The following is a 17,840-nucleotide window of genomic DNA, read 5'->3' on the forward strand; positions in this document are numbered from 1 at the left end:
ATCCTTTCTAATAACCAAATGTACTGTGCAGGCAGTCTAAGTCATCCGGAAATGGACAGTGACTTTTGCAGGCCATGCAATACCACGGATGGTTAGTCCCAAAAAATATATATATTGTTTGCGTGGCCAATAATATTTTGCCATTATACAGTTAGGCCTACATTTACAGTTTGTGTAAAAATACAGCCAACATGCAGGAGATGATGCGTTCTCTTCCAGTGTACCTTGACCACTCTGGCCCTAGTGTCTAACCTGCATGAAATAGTTCTTCAGTGTGCAACATGAATGGGTGTGAAATATTGAATAGAGTTTGTGTGCTTGACTGACCCTCTCCACCAGGGCCAGTCGAAGCTCACGTGGAGCTCTAGGCAAACTGCTATCTTCCATAATGAATACATGAATGTTTTAATTCAGGGGTATCAAAAACCACATTTTTCCTATCAACTGGACTCAGAACTACATAGCCTGCTAAAATATGTAATCGTAATGATTGTAAACGAAAATAATGCAATATCCATTACTCACCAGCTTTTCACTAGTTTTGTCCGATGCATAACCGTGACTCTGAAAATAAAGATGTTCCTAAAATTTCATTTTGTCCCATAAATAGCATAATGTAGTGCGTGTTCAGTAATTTAATCAATGCTCACGCTGTCTGCGATGGACTCCAGACTCTCCCATCGCGAAACTTTCCAGGATATTATCAGGTTGAAAGATGAATGATTATCTCTAGATGAAAATTAAGTTTTAGCATAAATTATTACATTCATTGATCGTTGATCGTTTGAATTTTAATTTAGGAATTTAATTATTTAAGAGAAAACAAGCACTTGCACCACCATTAAAACTAAATGTAGGTTTATTTTCTCTATATGAAAGTCATTTTAAATTATATTTATCGTAGACTCAATGCTATGCCTGAGAAGAATGTTACGACCTGAGATCAAAAACTGGATTGTTATTTAATGACGATACTTTGGTTTCAACCAGTGTGGGTATTTGACACGGACTGCCCGGTGGATCGTATGTCGTCATTGTTTCAAGAAGAAGAAGAAGAAGACTGGCATCATGTTACTAAAATTTGGGATTAGTACTACGTACCTCCCCAACAAAGGCAGAACATTCCCAAACACGCATTTCGTTAACTACCATTCTCGTTGTACCACACGAGAGGCTTTCCTTAAAAAACTGAAAAAGTTGCTATTTTGGGGTGGGTGACATCCAAAGCCCGCGGTGTGACTGCATACAGGGCGGCAGCAACCTGGCCCATCTTATCTGACTCGGGAAATCAAATTCCAGCGTGTTTCGGTGTAATACAGCAAACGGGTACAAGGCGTTTCAACACAGCGCGCACACACCGATATTTATGTGTCCATATAGCCGTTATTCTGCAGTTATATATAATGACGTGACTGGTCATTTTTAACGTAATGCTGAACCACTGATGGAAGACCCATCTTTCCGGGAACATCTCAAATAAGACATCAGATCACGGAGCTGTAACATTAGATGTTCTTTGACTTTAGGTTCTTACTTGTTTTTTTAGTGTCCTGTACAGTTTTTGCTCGAATACTTACTGTACTTGCCCTTGTCATTCATTAGAAGCCCAGTCTAGCAGGTCTTATAGGCTACCTAAGCCTGTAAGCCTGTGATATACATATTATCTGCCTCCTATTACGGTGCTTTGGACAAAAGCAACCGTGAAATAAATTCACGTAAATGTAAAGTAAATATCCCTCACACTTAATCAGAGGTGTAGTATGTCTCAAGACCCAGATGAAATCAGGCTCTCGTAACATGATTCCTTTTATGAATTATGATTATTATAATTTGACGTAATATTCCAAGTATTTTCCATCTCTATACTTTCAATGATTTTCAGGAAAATCTGATCTCATTATTGTAATTTGTTCGTCTTCTTAACGTATTGACACTAATGGTTGGAATAAAGGTAGTGACGCAAGCCTCGCCAACAGGTGCTTTTCGCAGCTCCAGGATAAATAAAAGGCGACCCTCCTACCATCCCGTCCCACCGAACATCAGGCGTACGCAAACCAGAATGGAAACGGTCTCCCAGGAATACTCATTTTGAAAGTCTTATTTTACATAGATAATATATTTATGTTTAAGAGATAATCGGACGCTAAAGATTAGACTTTCCTAGTTCAGAATTTTTCTTCGACGGACCAGCTGAAGATCGCACAAGGTGAGTTTGAGATGTCTATTTGTTTTTTTGTTTTTTTTTTAAATAATAACAGGAATACTTAAAGATTTGCTTAAAATTATTCCGATACACAAACTTTATGATTCAATATACAATTGCTGCATATTTCTCTAGATATTACTTCTTTTCATAATGAAATTTACTGAATGAAAGACTTGACTGCGCTTCGTCTTCTTTTCTCACTTCCGTAGATGCAGAAGTCTGTTGGTGTTGTTTGCGTTTTCCTTGTCTTTTGCGCAGCGCTGTCGGAGACTATCGGATTAGTGATTGCGGTATGATCAATATTACTATAATATATACTTTCATGATGTCATCTCTTTATAAGAACAGCAATATTCGTAATAGAAAGTACTATTCATAACCAAGAAATTATTAAGCTATAAATCATTTCAATTTTCAAACAGGCCTACTAAAGTTTACTACTTTGGTTTGGAAAGAAAAAAAAATTGAATTTAATTTGTTGTATTTGAGCTTTCCAATAATACCACCGTATTCCGTCTTAAAATAATGTATAATTATGGGGTGGTTTAAGAAATGCTACAAAATAAATTGTTCTGAAAGCAAAGATTTTAAAACAAAAACTCTGTGGAGATTGGGACATTATTATTTGCTTCCCTCATGCCAGGCCAAAGAGAAGCGGGGCTGGACTCTGAACAGCGCTGGTTATCTCCTTGGTCCCCGTGAGTACCTCAACGAGTACATGACCTGCTATTTGCAGACAATTGCTGTTGGTGTCTTCTCCTCTCATTCACATCATTCAGCAAGTTGATTTTGTTCTTTATATATATTTTCGGTGATTTTTTTTATTTCCCCAAGAATGCCCGTCTACTTAAATTTTTTAAAAAGCGGACAGTTGCCTATATAATGTGCTATGATGGAGCCTAACTAGAAGTGTCCTCATTTCTCTTCTGTATTTTTTTTAACGTGTATCTATGTGAAAAGTGAACTTCCCACTGTTCATCATTGTTAATCCTGGTGCACAATTACTCTTCCCATGGTGCAGTAGAATCAGTCTCTTAATGAATCTACCGCTGACTTTAAAGAAAACAGAACCTTAACAGAGACGCAATGCTGCCAAGTGGAATTGTGTACACTGTAGGAGTGGAGTTTATCCGAATTCTTTGTAAAAGCAATTTTCTTTTAAGATTTAAGTCCAGAGGATACCATCTTGATATCTTGTTTTCTGATAAAGATTATAAATATATAGCCAAACTGTGAGATATGGGAATAATTCCTGAAATCGAGGATTCAGTCAGTGTGGTTTTGCGTGAACGTAGTTTTGTTATGACCAGCAGTTGAGACAAACAGCCAGCTAATGTCACTGGGAGAAAATGTGTAAAAATCACAAGAACTGCCATCACTGCTTCTCAAAGGAGCACATTTCCAGTAACCTCCAGAGAAGCTGACTTTTGCACTACTGAGCATCTGAATCGGCTCGGTCTCAGTCTTCAAAAAGGACTGAAACGAGTTTTTTTTCTCATAAAACGCTAAAAATACAAACCGGAGGAAGTGTTTAAAGCCCAGGTCAAACACAATCATCCCTTTGTTTCAGGTCGTATTGAGCACCTAATACAGATTAAGGATACTCCCAGTGCAAGGGGGAGAGAGGAGCTGCTTGGTGAATGTAAGATGCTCCTGCAGGTCGCTTGAAGTCAACAGAGAAACTGTTCCATGATGCGCTGCTTTCTGTGTCTGTTATTTAGCGTGTGTGGCCCGTGTTACATGGAGCAGGTGAATCACAGCCCAGAATCCTTAGGGGTAAATTAATAGAGATGGTCGTCTAGAACACACTGATGCATAGTACACCCCCTGTATATTTTCAAATGGATTTAATGTTTAGGCTACGTTTGTGAATGTATACTTCTGACAGCTCTTATAATAAGATAAACCATCAAATGTTTGAACCAGAAAAAGCATTTTGAGCTGGAGGGGAAACATTCACATTTGGTGATGCATTAAAACAGCAGCTATGTGACTGATTAAGACATTATTTAGCGTTACTGGTACTTAATCGCTGTAATTCTCTGTCCTAATTTGGGTGTCATACTCTAAGGGGGTTAAACTGGGGGGGTTACAGATTACAACTTTTAATGTTCAATAACAGGGAGGTGAGGATTTGCCTGAAAGTGTAATTCCTAGTTTGTGAAATAAGGATGCAAAGACGGCTACAGTTGTCTGGTTTCCTCCAGACCTTTGTGCCTTTATGTGTCCATCAAGAGGGTGAGGTTCAGGTGGGACTTCATGTCAGGTATGCAGTCCTCTCGTGTTCCGTTTGCCCGGTTCACCTCAGTGGAGCGTTTTTGCTTCTCCTTGTGTGTGAAATCCTTCCTACACACCCTCTGTCTGTTTCTGACGTTTCCCTGCATCCTCGCATCCCGTAGTCTGAACGCTTTTCTTTGACTCAAGGCCTGCAGGTTGCTTTGTCCCCCCCCTTTTTCCTAAAATGCTGTCTGAGGGTCATGGGTGCACAGACAGAGCAGAGGGATGGGGGGGGGGAGGTGGGGAGAGAGGTGGTGTCACCAGGTGGACCAGGTGTATTATCTGTGGCTTTGTTTTGGGGACAGATGCCATCGACAGCCACAGAAGCCTCAGCGACAAACACGGCTTAGCAGGGAAAAGGGACCTGTTCACAGAAGACGACTTCAAATCAGGTGAAGGGGAAGAAGCTGTGCTGAGGGACACCTATGACATCATTAATGTGTGATTTTAGGCCAATATTTATGGTAATATTGTGATGTTTGTACAGGACCTTTGAGAATAGCAAATGAGAATGAAATACACACCATCATTGACTTCTTATCCTACCTGAGGCTGAAAGGTACGATCACTGCACCTTCATCACTATTGTCATCATCTTTAAGTGCATGTGGAAAATTCCATAAGTTCACAACTTACCACCAATACTGTGACTTTCCAGATTTAACAAAGGGCCATTACACACTGACCAGTTTGGTTTCCCTTCTATCATAGAAAGGATGCCAGCAGTACTGTACATGTTGTTCTGCATGCAGATATGTGCAAAGCCACTAGAACTTTGAGCATGAACATCTAAGAACAGGAAGAGACAGTGGCAGGAAACCAAGGCCTGCGCAAGATCATATTGCTGATATTTTAACCACCTTCATCCGACACATTTACCATAAGAGTCACCAACCCGCTTGTTCCTTTTCCTCTTTCAGAAATGGGAGCCCTTGATAATTTGCCCTCCTCGCTCACATCAGATGAGATGGGCCAACCCTAGTCTGGTGCCAACCTGTACAGAGCTACTCCAGACCTCGGATTTCACTGCTTTGGCTCCACGCCATCTGTTTGTTCCTCTTCCTTTCATAGTAAAAGCTGCTGGTGCCTTCACTACCGTCTCTATTACCATAAAGAGACAGTTTTATTGATTTATTTTTCTTCGGTTGATGCAGAGGTTGAAACATCAATAAAAACTACTTAACAGCACTGCCTCCTTGCACTGCTTTTTTCAACATTTTTACAAAAAATGTAAACAATCCCAGAAGTCTCTGAATATCGAGCCAGTTTCATTTATTTCACAATTACAGGTACAGCATTAAAGCAGGTTGCAATAAAGAGGATGCAGGATGCAGCCAAAGGAAATATCACCAAGGCAGTGTCTTCCCTGTGTAATCCAGATATCCCCCGTGATCCTTTTCAGACAATCCAGCAAGCAGACTCAGGACTGAAGAAACACTCTCCTCCACACTCAGGTCAGCCTAGAAGCAAAAAAAGCCCCACAACCACACAGGATACCCAGATAGACTGTGAATTACGCCTGATGCTCACTATCAAGAGGGTCCACACATGAGCAAAATGACCTCAAAAGAGCATCCATCACTCACCCGTGGGCCCCCCATGTCAGTGCGCACCCAGCCCGGGTGAACGGCCACGCAGAGAATTCCCTCCGACTCCAGATCTACGGCTAGACACCTCGTCACCATGTTCAAGGCTGCCTGTGTTAGGAACCACATCAGAAGCGAGACAAAGCAGGTTCTGATCAGCTTAAGAATATTTCTATGACTGTGTTCCAAATGGTTCACTCATTCACTCAATATCCTCTACACAGGAAAACGTAATTTGCTACATAGGGAATTGGTGAAAGAAGACAACTTGCTAGGGATCCCTAGAATTAAAGTTATTAAAATCTTTGGAGCCTTTGACACAGTTGACCATTGTATTAAAACAATCACACAACACATCAAAAGTCACAATTCATTCAAGCTAAGCAGGCAGGTGAGGGGCTCAGATCTGCTTCTGGACGGTTAAGAACTTACCTTGGACACCTTATAGGGATACCACTTAAATTCTGCCAAAGGACCCAAAACCGAGCCAAAGTTGAGTTGGACGGAACCAAGAACAGTGGACATGTTGATCACAGCAGCTCTGTGGATCCCCATCCCAGAGCCACGTGTCGCAGCTGCTCGCAGAAGCGGCAAAAAGGCCTGCAACAGGAATATAGCAGCCTTAAAAATCAGAAAATTAAATGACAAGAAAATACCATTATCGACTTTTGGTAAAGAAAGAGCTGTCCAGTTCATTAAGTGTTGGGAAATTTGAAAACATTTATCTATATTAAATAGACCATTCAGTACATTTTCAGTTCAGTACGCACAATGAAATGAATGAATACATTTATGGACAGGCAGAATCTAAATGTACAGCACAGAGAACATTATGCTAATTGTGGCTGATTTGGTTATGGCTAATGCTGATTACAGTCAGTCATAATTGGCAGTTTGGGAACATTTTGATTTTCCAATTTATTACACTAGCACTGGAGGAAGTAGTTAAGACCAAGACTGTCTGTTGGCGCTGTTATACTGATCTGGATGTTGCTGGAAACACATCCAATGTGCTAACTCATTTGAGACAGAACCATTCAAGTGTGTGTACGACCGGAACAAGGCAAAAACGGCCACTGAAAGTTAGTTTCCCGGGGGCATTAAAGGCACTTTTGCCAGGAAATTTAAACTAGGCTGAAAAATACCTACAGACTACAGATGTGTGTCCATAGTCAGCAGCAGAGAACACAGAATTTAACAGGATGTAGTTCAGTACATTTGTTATACATTTACCTTCACAAGTGCAAATAAGCGTGTCTTAGTTTTATGATTCAAACTCATTAACTTTGGATTACGACTGTTTCTGACTTTTTAATTACTAGAAGCAAACATATTTCAAAACAAATCGCTTTCCCTGCTATACTGAAATTGCACCAAACAGTGAATTTTGTGTACCACAGCCCTAGTCACCAACCTAACTGCATCTCTCTGGACTGCATAAGGAAACCTTTGTGATGCTGAGAGAATATGGGAATTCCATACAGAGAATGAAGGTGGGATTCAAATCCCCAACCATGGAGGTGTGAGACCACAGTGCTACTCACAGAACCACTGTCGCACAAAACATACATCTATTATTGGTGTATTATAAAATTTCCAGAGGATCATATGACTTTTTACCTTAGTGACCATGAGAGGGGCCACAGTGTTACTTTCATATGTCTTCAGCATCTCTTCAGCTGTCACCGTCTTGAGGTTGATAGTCTTGCCAATGGCTGCATTGTTTATAAGGCAGTTCAGCCCCTCTGCCCCCACCAAAGGTGACACCTCCTCAACAGCAGCATCTATACTGGCTTGACTGGTCACATCTTAGAGGACGATAAATCACATTCATTTCATTCTTGGTGACTCAAAAACCTCGTACAAAGGTATTCAGCACAATTCTAAAATATCAGTATAAAAAAATAAGTCTTACAATAGTCTGTTAAAAATATACACTAAACAACAAAAACAATGATATGGCAAATGTCAGTTCCTGAGCTTGCATAATGAGTGGCACACTTTGTACTATTTCTACTTGTTACGCAATTACACTCAGTGACAAAATAAAGTTAAGCACCCAGAAGTAATGGTCTGATTTGGATGTAATCTGGGACATGTGCAGGCCAGCGATGGGTATGTGAATGATTTGATTTCGACGTCTAGTCACCAGACACAGAGGATGCCTCGTAGACGCATTACACAGCATTACCAGCACTTGATGGAGTCTGACAGGGGTCGCATTGTGGGTTTGCATGAGGCTGGGTGGTTGTATTGTGTAATTGGCCAGCATGTGGGGCATGCAGATGTCCCAGTCGCCCGATGTTGGAACCAATGGGCACGTGAGGGCACCCACACACGTCGTGAAGGTTCCGGTCGCCCAAGACAGACCACACCAAGGGAGGATCGTCGTATTGAGCGACAAGCATTACTGAACCCCATGACATCTGTGCCTGCCCTCCGGACACAGGTATTGGACTCTACAACACCCTGTGTCATCCTGCACCGTGACTCAATGACTGGCATCAGCTGGACTACGGGTTCACCATCCCATGCGTAGGCTGGCGTTAACACCAGTGCAAATGTCTGCATTTGGAGTGGTGCCGTAACCGGGAGGCATGGACTAATGAGGAGTGGCATTATGGTGTGGGGTATGACTTTAGGTCATCTCTGGTAGTAATTGGCGGGGGGGGGACCCTGATGGCACAGCGCTACGTCAGTGACATCCTGCGTCCGCATGCCTGACCCCTCCAGAGACAGCACCCTGGTATCGGCTTTCAACAAGACAACACCGGTCCACACATGGCACCTGTGTCTATTGCCTGTGTCATGTTGAGGTCCTCCTGCATCCAGCCAGGTCCCCCGATCTGTCCCCAATCAAACATGTGTGAGATCAGCTCAGATGTCAACTCAGATCCAGTGCCAGTCTGCAGGATCTCGAGGGCCAGTTACAGCAGCTGTGGGCTGACTTGCCACAAGAGGGGATACAATGGCTGTATGACTCCCTTCTGCAAGGAATCACCACATGTATCCAGGCCCAGGGGGGTGCCACACCCTACTGACATGGTGCCCATACTGCCAACTCTGTTGCCCATTTGATCGGATATTATAATCACTGAGATGGTTACATGACCTTTCAGCACATGTAGATTCATTTAATTTCCACCACTCCATCTGGATGCTTAACTTCTTTTCACTGAGTGCATTTACTTCGCGATCTCTACTATTAACTATCCGATTTAAACTACTACAACCACCATTAATGCATGTATAAAATGAAGAATTAAGTGCAAGAAAGGAGGAAGTGTAAGAAATGCACTTCAAGATATTTAGCTATCCGGTAAATTCAACTATCCTTTGGGTCCCTCCTTTGCCAGAACCTATGTTGGACAGAGCTGTTTATAAAACTAAAAGGAAGGGAAATCAATAGCGGGGGCAGCACAGAAATGCATTGTTGGCACAGTTCTCACATCTCTGGGTCTCTGCCAGGGTTCCATGTGTGTGTGGTTTGCATGTTCTCCCCGTGTCATCGTGGGGTTTCCTCCTGATACTCTGGTTCCCTCCCCACAGTCCAAAAACATGCTGAGGTTAACTGGAGTTACCAAATTGCCCAAAGGTGTGTGAGTGAATGGTGTGTGACTATGTACTGTGATGGGTTGGCACCCCAACCTGGGTTGTTCCCTGCCTTGTGCCCGTAGCCCCCCGCGACCCCGAATAGAACAATCGGTTGGATGGATTTCAATAGCATCTTTTTCAGGATAGTACGAGTGCCGATGCACCACTTACGCCATCTGCTGGCAGGATCATCTTACCAAGCGTTAGAACGTGGACGCCCGAGTACTCCTTAGCAACTCTTTGAAGTTCCTAAATCGCCAAAAAAAAAAAAAACGTCTTTCATTATATATTTATCAAGGTTGCGTGAAAAGATCAAATATCGGCCTAGTATTCCATACGAAATGAATGCCTTATACATACTATTACTCCGTATCTCTATTATTTAGATGACCGCAAACAATAGGCCTACATTCTAATATTAAATTCACGTTACGCCGTGACAAACGTGACCCACTAGAACATAAAAGTGATTAAAATATATAATCTAGAAAAAGTAAACACTACCATTACCCTTCTGAGCATGATCGATTACACAACAGTGATGATCTGTATGTTAAAGAGAAATAGTATAGTACCTCTGCAGCCGCTGGGTTACGGGCAGTCGCGATAATTAGCGCCGGCCTTTCGGTCTTTTTAGCCAAATCTTTAGCCATTTGCAAACCGATGCCCCTGCTCGCCCCGGTTAGCAGCACTGACCGACACTGGCTTAATGCTCCGCTCATTATTGTAATTGTACCATGCATACACTGCACTCGCAATGTATAGTTACTGCGGACCAGCCACAGCGTACTACTGTTATGACGTAATTTTCGTCACAGGGGTCGGCGCGGAGACGGCGTTTGTAGGCCGCGCGCCAGGGCAGTCTGATGGACAAGTCTAGATTTGGCAGATGCCAGAAGAACGTTACCTGACTGACTGCATTGTGCCAACTGTAAAGTTTGGTGGAGGAGGGATAAAGGTATGGGGTTGTGTTTCAGGGACTGGGCTAGGCCCCTTAGTTCCAGTGCAGGGAACTATTAATGCTTCAGCATACCAAGACATTTTGGACAATTATATGCTTCCAAGTTTGTGGGAACAGTTTGGGGAAGGCCCTTTTCTGTTCCTGCCTGACTGTGCCCCAGTGCACAAAGCTAGGTCCATAAACATATGGTTAGGTGAGTTTGGTGTGGTAGAACTCGACTGGCCTGTGCTGAACCTTGACCTCAACCCCATCTGACACCTTTGGGATGAACTAGAACAGACCTTCATGTCTGACACAAATGCTCTTCTAGATGAATGGGCAAAAATTCCCACAGATGCACTCCAAAGTCCTCTGGAAAGCCTTCCCAGAAGAGCGGCAGCTGTTATAGCTGCAAAGGGGGGATCAGCTCCATATTAATGTTTATGGATTTAGAATGGGATGTTATAAAAATTCCTGTAGGTGTAATGGCTAGGTGTCCCATTACTATTGCCCATATGGGGTATATATTAAAAATAAGTATTTTACTAAAACAAGCCTCACTTGTACGTCGCTTTGGATAAACACATCTGTTAAATAAAGCAGACGTAACGTAATCTCCTTTATTACTTTATGAATGATAGAGTCGCATTTGCTGTGGACCGTCCGCGTTGCGCGGCTTACAAACGCCGTCTCCGCGCCGACCCCTGTGACGAAAATTACGTCATAACAGCGGTACGGTGTGGCTAGTCCGCGGTAATGAACCAGCCTTTATAAACCACGCATACAGAGCAATGGCATTATTTTCTTTGCAATACATTGCGAGTGCGGTGTGTGCGTGGCACAATTACAACGATGAGCGGAGCATTACGCGAGTGTCGGTCAGTGCTGCTAACCGGGGCGAGCAGGGGCATCGGTCTGCAAATAGTTAAAGATTTGGCTAAAAAGACCGAAATGCCGGCGCTAATTATCGCGGCTGCCCGTAACCCAGAGGCTGCAGAGGTACTTTATTCTTTCTCTTCTTTAAAGTACAGATCATCACGATCATCACTGTTGTGTAATTGATCATGCTCAGAAGGGTAATGGTAGTGTGTTTTTCTAGACTATATAATTTAAGCGCTTTATTTTTAGCTAAAAAGATCAACAAGATGACCTGTTTCTAGTGGGTCCCATTTGTCACGGCATATTTACAATAGGTGAATTTGACATTAGAATGTGATGTTTGCGGTCATCTAAGAGAGACGGAGTAACGTTTCATATAAGCATTTATTTCGTATGGGATACTAGGTCCTATTTTTGATTGCTTCACGTAACCTGTAAAATGTGTCTTTTTTTTTTTTGGCGACTTTTAGGATCTTCAAAGAGTTGCTAAGGAGTACTCGGGCGTCCACGTTGTAACACTTGGTAAGTAGATGTTGTCAGCAGATGGCGCAAGTGGTGCATCGGCACTCGTACTGTCACACAATAAACACAAGAAATTGTCAACTAAACAATGGCGGAACAAGTGGAAAGGCGACTAAAGCGTGCAGCTCCGTGGGCATCCTTAGGAACTTGCATTTGTATCGCGCCGCAATGCTTTTCTTTGTATTAAAAACGATCAATATACATTTTTCAACACATGTAAGTTTTTTTGAAAGATTAGTTATGAATCTTTTATTTTAATACCGATTTTTATACTGATATATTAGAATTGTGCCGAGTACCCCAATATTTGAGTCACCAAAAATGAAATGAATGTGATTTATCTTTCTCTAAGATGTGACCAGTCAAATCAGTATAGATGCTGCTGTTGAGGAAGTGTCACCTTTGGTGGGGGCAGAGGGGCTGAACTGCCTTATAAACAATGCAGCCGTCCACAAGGCCACCGACCTAGAAATGGTGACAGCTGAAGAGATGCTGAAGACATTTGAATGTAACGCTGTGTCCCCTCTCATGGTCACTAAGGTAAAGTTGTGTGGTCCTCTGGAAACTTACAACCCACAGAGTTATTCATGTTTTATGTGTTTATTTTTTTCCTCTCTTTGCAACAATGGTTGTGTGAGTAGTGCTCACTGTTTTCATACTCCCATGGTTGGGGATTTGAATCCCACCCATATTCTCTGTATGGAATTTCCATATTCTCGCTGTATGACACATGTTACCTTCTGCAGTCCAGAGAGATGCAGTTGTGCTAATTCATTTCTGAGTTGCCTGTGGCTTGTAACTGCCATCCCATCCAAGGTGTTTCTGTTCCTTATGCTCAGTGTATGGACAGACATTTGTTCTCAAACTTCCCTTCACCAGTATGAACTGGACAGCTCTGTTCACCAAAAGTTGATAATAGTATTTTCTTATTTAATTAGATATTTCTGGGTGCTTTTTTTTTTTTTCCCTGTTGCAGGCCTTTTTGCCGCTTCTGCGGGCAGCTGCGATGCGTGGCTCTGGGATGGGGGTCCACAGGGCTGCTGTGATCAATGTGTCCTCCAGTCTCGGATCTGTTGAGCTCAACTGTGGAGCTTTGACAGAATTCAAGTGCTATCCCTATAGAGCTTCCAAGGTGAGCCTTGGAAGAATCAGATCGGAGTTCCTTGTCCGCCTGCTCAGCTTGAATGAATTGACTCATTTTAGTGTGCTATGGGCTGATTTACTTCAAAACGGCACATGAGATTATAAGCAACCTTGGTTTTCAAATGGTAAACCCCACAAACTGTATCCAACAATATAATGGTTACAGGATATTAATGACATGACATGACATGGTAACAAATCCAATTTTAAAGTAAAAAATTTTGCAGCAACTTTCCAAAGCTTTGTGTTTGCCGACAACAGCAAAAATGTCATAGCTTGTGTTCAAAATCAAGTCACTGCTGCAGATGTGCGACAATATGTAGTGCATTCACTCTTCTGTACTGCTGCTTGGATTCTCAATGGCAAATCTCACTCTAGGCTCCATGTATACCATAATGCAATGCAAAGGTGAGTGCTGTTGTCAACTGGCTACTTGTAATTCAAAGACAGAAAAAGAGAGCAACTTTTTATGCAAATGTAAGCTTTTTTAAAAAAAATAATGAAAGCAAGAATGATATTAATGATTTTTGCAGACACTGAAGATGTTTCAATTTTTAAATTCATATTAATCATGAACAGTACCTTAAATGGGGTGACATCCATATTCTCCTTTCTCGCGGAGTTTTGCTTTTTGAAAATACCAGGAGTTAGTCTTATTTCACCAATTACCTATAAAGTAAATGTTTCCATGTAGTGAACATTGAGGGAACTAATTGCTTGCAATGCAAAGTAGTGCAACAAAGCAACATTTTATACAAATGTAGGCATAATTTACTCTTGGCACTAGTGATCACTGCAGAGACTGAAGATGACAATTGTAAATATTTAGTATTGTTAACTTGAACAAAATGCTCACATATCCATATTCTCCTTTACCCCATTTGTTTTACTTTTTTACAAATGTCAGTTGTCAAAGGTTAGCATCTTAAGATGATTTGGGACGCTACTTCCTGTTTCACCAATTAAATTACATTTCTGCGTATGTAATATTGCATCAGAGTAAACCATTTCAGAACACAAACATAGATATCTTAAGCTGGTCAGAACCTGCTTTGTCTCACTTCTGATGTGGTTCCTAACACAGGCAGCCTTGAACATGGTGACGAGGTGTCTAGCCGAAGATCTGGAGTCGGAGGGAATTTTCTGTGTGGCCGTTCACCCGGGCTGGGTGCGTACTGACATGGGGGGGCCACAGGTCAGTGATACTCTTGAGGTCATTTTGCTGTGTGGACCCTGTTGATAGTGAGCACCAGGAACATCTGCATGATCCACACCCTTATATTCTGTGTGCTGTACTATTTTTAGGCTGACCTGAGTGTGGAGGAGAGTGTTTCCTCAATCCTGAGTCTGCTTGCTGGATTGTCTGAAAAGGATCATGGAGGATATCTGGACTATGCAGGGAAAACACTCCCTTGGTGATATTTCCTTTGGGAATATTTTGTGTGCATCCTCTGTATTGCTATCTGGCTGTGAATGTCCAATTCTGAAATAAATGAAACTGGCTAGATATTCATTGACTTCTGGTATTTATACTTTCTAAATACTGCGAAAAACATGGTAAAGCCATGGTCCATGAGGCAGCACTGTTAACTAGCTTTATTGATGGTTTAACCTCTCCAGCTAACAGGGAACTTTCCCAGAACGTGAGGTAACGTTCTGTGAAGGAACGCTCAAAGTTGGCAGAGAATATAATGCTAATTTCCACGTTTCTTTATGTTTCAATGAAGGTTCTGTCAATGTTAGCACAGCTATTTCCTCAACACCCTTTTAACGTGCTTAATGTTGAAATGGCTTTATTATACAATTATTATGAAACTGCTGTGTGGTTACTGGGAACACCCACCCCAGAGCCATGCTTTGCATGAAAATAAACTGTAGGAATGGGCAATACCACTGATTATCTTCCAGTTTCTTTTTGATTTCAGCCCAAGGTTGCTATTGCTGATCTATCCTTCCATTTCCCAAATGTCTCGGCCCCTTTCCCTTCTCCCCCCTTATGGGTAACCCAGCCAGCTAATAGTTCATTCCCTGTGGCCTATAATATGAACATCTAAATTACCAAGCAAAAATCGATAAGCTGGCAGGTCACAAGCCGCATCCAAGATGTCATGTTTTCATGGGACTGAACCTTGAGTTTCTTTGTATAAACATGAAGCCCTTATTTCCGGTTTCCTTTAGCAGCAAACTGGTTACCACAACAACATGCAGTGCCTCTTGCCCTGGTCCCAGCAAAGGTAGTGCAGCAGCCTGGAGAATAGGTTAAACATCATGCCTGAAGAGATCTTCAAAAGCAGCTTTCACTAGAACTAACATCAGCTCTGGTATTGACCTTAAAAGGAACACTCCTCTCTGATCGCCTTGCCGTTCCTGAGGAACACAACTTCTACTTCGATTTCATGCACAGTCTTTGATGCTGTGCATGCATGTCTGAAGTGGCCCTTCTCACCTCCGGAATGGCGTTTCACTCCATTCGTGGGACCGTGGTGCTTTGGCTGCAATGGAGAGCTCCCACATCTGTGGCACTGTCCACTTACAGGTGTTTTGTGAGGGCTGACCTGTGACTTTGGTTTGCCACCTATGTCTTTTGTTGTTTTGGTATTATTCCATTATTACACACTACCTCCCCTCACGCAGTGCATGTTGGTTTCCTGAGCGTGTTCAGAGTGGTTTCTCGACGCGTCGTCCAACACGTAAGGTGTATGATCCTATTGTTTTGTGTTGCCTGTCACCCATCGCTGTGGAGAACTTAAGGATTCTCTAGACCAGTCAGGGGAGAAGATAGAGGGGCTAAATATGTTGTGGTGAGATCATTGGTTTGATTGTTATGTTACACTTCTGGCTTTTGAATTGTCTTATTCGGTTCTTGTATCATTGGAAGATGATGCATAGCTCTTGCGTCTATATAACTTACACCTGTAGTTGGGCTTTAATTGGAAGCTCACCCTAGCTGCCCTTATGCCTAGTTGGTTCTGGTAGCATGTATGTTTGTAATGCGCTGTTCGCCTCACTTGTACGTCCCGAACCAGGAATGGTGACGTCATATTGACAAAGTGAGTCCTGCAGCCTTCCCAAGCTGATGGGCAATCCCTCTCTATCAGTATCATGGGCACTGCGAGCACTCGTGTTTTGCCCATCAGTAATGACCTTTGTGCTTTGCTAGCATTGTCTGATCATTATAGGTGATCTTACAAAGGAACCAGTTTCACCCTCTGTGCTAGTTTTAGAAAACGCTGTAGTCTTGTCACGGTGTACAATGGCTAAGTCAACAGTATCTTGTAAACATAACATCATACCCTCATCCTCCAGTACTAAGTGTTGGACTGTTAATATAAGTGGTAATGCACTCAACACAGCTCTCCTCCTCACCTCAGCTCCATTGAATCGAGTCCCTTCACTGGAACTTCATAAACTGTTAGAGTTTATGAAGACTAGTTTTTTCCTTTTGTTCCAGAAGTGAGACAACAGCCCCAACCACTACACCACCATGCCACCCCACACTTTCTTTCAGTCCTTCTAAATAATTGTATTATGTACTCTGTTATACTGTAATAGTAGTAACATTCTACTGTATTTCTATCAGTGAAGTTCTGGCAACCACATCTGTCAGTTTTTTTTCCCATTAAACAACAGTAGGATTAGTGTAGGAAAAGCCAAACATAGTGCTAAGAGAATCCAATATAACTTTCGCTAGGGTACACAATTATGGTGGATGTTATTGACACTGGTCTGCTGTGTGAATCTACAATATTCTGAAAACTAACTACAAATACGTGCATCTTCACCCTGTGTGTTCTTACTGTGTTGTTTCACGCAGGCTATAGAAACATGGAAAACATGGTGAAAAATATTACTTCATTACCAAGGTTAGAATTAAATTTTTGCAATTGTACAGTTTTGTGAGTCACAAAACTGGCGGTCACATTGAGAATGGTCACTCATTTTCTCCTTCCTGTCCATACATATTTATCAACATACATCCCAATTATTGTATGAAAGTAATAGTTAAATTATGCGAGATAGGCATATTAGGCTTAGAAATCTATTACATATCATCCTTCTTCTGTTTCAATCATGTTGTATCATCTGATTAAAAATGTTTCATGTTTCTTTATCAAGATAGACAGACTTCTGTTTTGTTTGATATGCTGATTAGGACCTGATATGATCTGTGCTGGTTTTGCAGTTTCAAGCATGCTGAATTAAAAACATGTTTAAAAAAAATGATCTCATATGCCTTTTTAGTGAAAGACAGATTTCCGTTTTGTGATAAATATGCTGATTATGATCTGTGCTGATGGTGCATCACTATAACTATTGGTGCTGCAAGGCATTGTGGGATGGCATTATCTCTGTGAAGGATCGTCCAGTGTACCCCAGTGTGGAGATATTTCACTCAGCCTTCCAAAGCCAAAAATGACTATTAGACTACAGCCAAAATTCATTTACACTGGGATACCTTGAGTCTGACAAATTATCTAGCTAAGCAAGAAATCCTGCTTTGTGATACCAGCCCCCTATCTACGCCTGTTCTTTTATATGTCTTGGGGACCAGGGACCCAAACACAGACCGAAAATGAAGACAAAACGTGAAGAATGAGTCACAGAAACTTCATTAAAGGTCACAAAGCCAGAATGTCAGGCCTGAGGGTGAAGGTAAAGGCAGGCACACATGCAGACATGGGGGAATCGGGAC

General features: G+C 42.0%; 3 protein-coding genes across 4 annotated transcripts; 2 read left to right on the forward strand and 1 right to left on the reverse strand.

The window, feature by feature from the left end:
• The first annotated feature begins 1,999 nt into the window (after positions 1-1,999).
• gal (galanin/GMAP prepropeptide) lies at positions 2,000-5,671 on the forward strand. 2 transcript variants are annotated; one of them, XM_023842070.2, is made up of 7 exons: positions 2,000-2,206; positions 2,416-2,496; positions 2,850-2,904; positions 3,777-3,848; positions 4,789-4,875; positions 4,971-5,042; positions 5,404-5,671. In XM_023842070.2, the coding sequence occupies exons 2-7, from the start codon at positions 2,416-2,418 to the stop codon at positions 5,463-5,465; spliced, it is 429 nt and encodes a 142-aa protein (XP_023697838.1). In that variant the 5' UTR covers positions 2,000-2,206; the 3' UTR covers positions 5,466-5,671. The 2 variants fall into 2 exon arrangements, with proteins under 2 accessions (XP_023697838.1, XP_023697839.1); XM_023842071.2 differs by lacking the exon at positions 3,777-3,848 and having other exon boundaries at positions 2,005-2,206.
• Positions 5,672-5,738: 67 nt separating this feature from the next.
• LOC111859499 (C-signal-like) lies at positions 5,739-10,457 on the reverse strand. Its single transcript, XM_023842238.2, has 6 exons — positions 10,239-10,457; positions 9,861-9,912; positions 7,690-7,877; positions 6,502-6,669; positions 6,070-6,180; positions 5,739-5,943 (listed from the first exon to the last, which is right to left on the reverse strand). The coding sequence occupies exons 1-6, from the start codon at positions 10,404-10,406 to the stop codon at positions 5,830-5,832; spliced, it is 801 nt and encodes a 266-aa protein (XP_023698006.1). The 5' UTR covers positions 10,407-10,457; the 3' UTR covers positions 5,739-5,829.
• Positions 10,458-11,345: 888 nt separating this feature from the next.
• LOC111859500 (C-signal-like) lies at positions 11,346-14,656 on the forward strand. Its single transcript, XM_023842239.2, has 6 exons — positions 11,346-11,602; positions 11,953-12,004; positions 12,357-12,544; positions 12,981-13,136; positions 14,232-14,342; positions 14,453-14,656. Exons 1-6 carry the CDS (start codon positions 11,456-11,458, stop codon positions 14,564-14,566), a joined length of 768 nt encoding a protein of 255 aa, XP_023698007.1. The 5' UTR covers positions 11,346-11,455; the 3' UTR covers positions 14,567-14,656.
• Positions 14,657-17,840: the final 3,184 nt, after the last annotated feature.

Source organism: Paramormyrops kingsleyae, chromosome 13 (genome assembly GCF_048594095.1).
Source record: "Paramormyrops kingsleyae isolate MSU_618 chromosome 13, PKINGS_0.4, whole genome shotgun sequence".
NCBI classification, from domain to species: domain Eukaryota; kingdom Metazoa; phylum Chordata; class Actinopteri; order Osteoglossiformes; family Mormyridae; genus Paramormyrops; species Paramormyrops kingsleyae.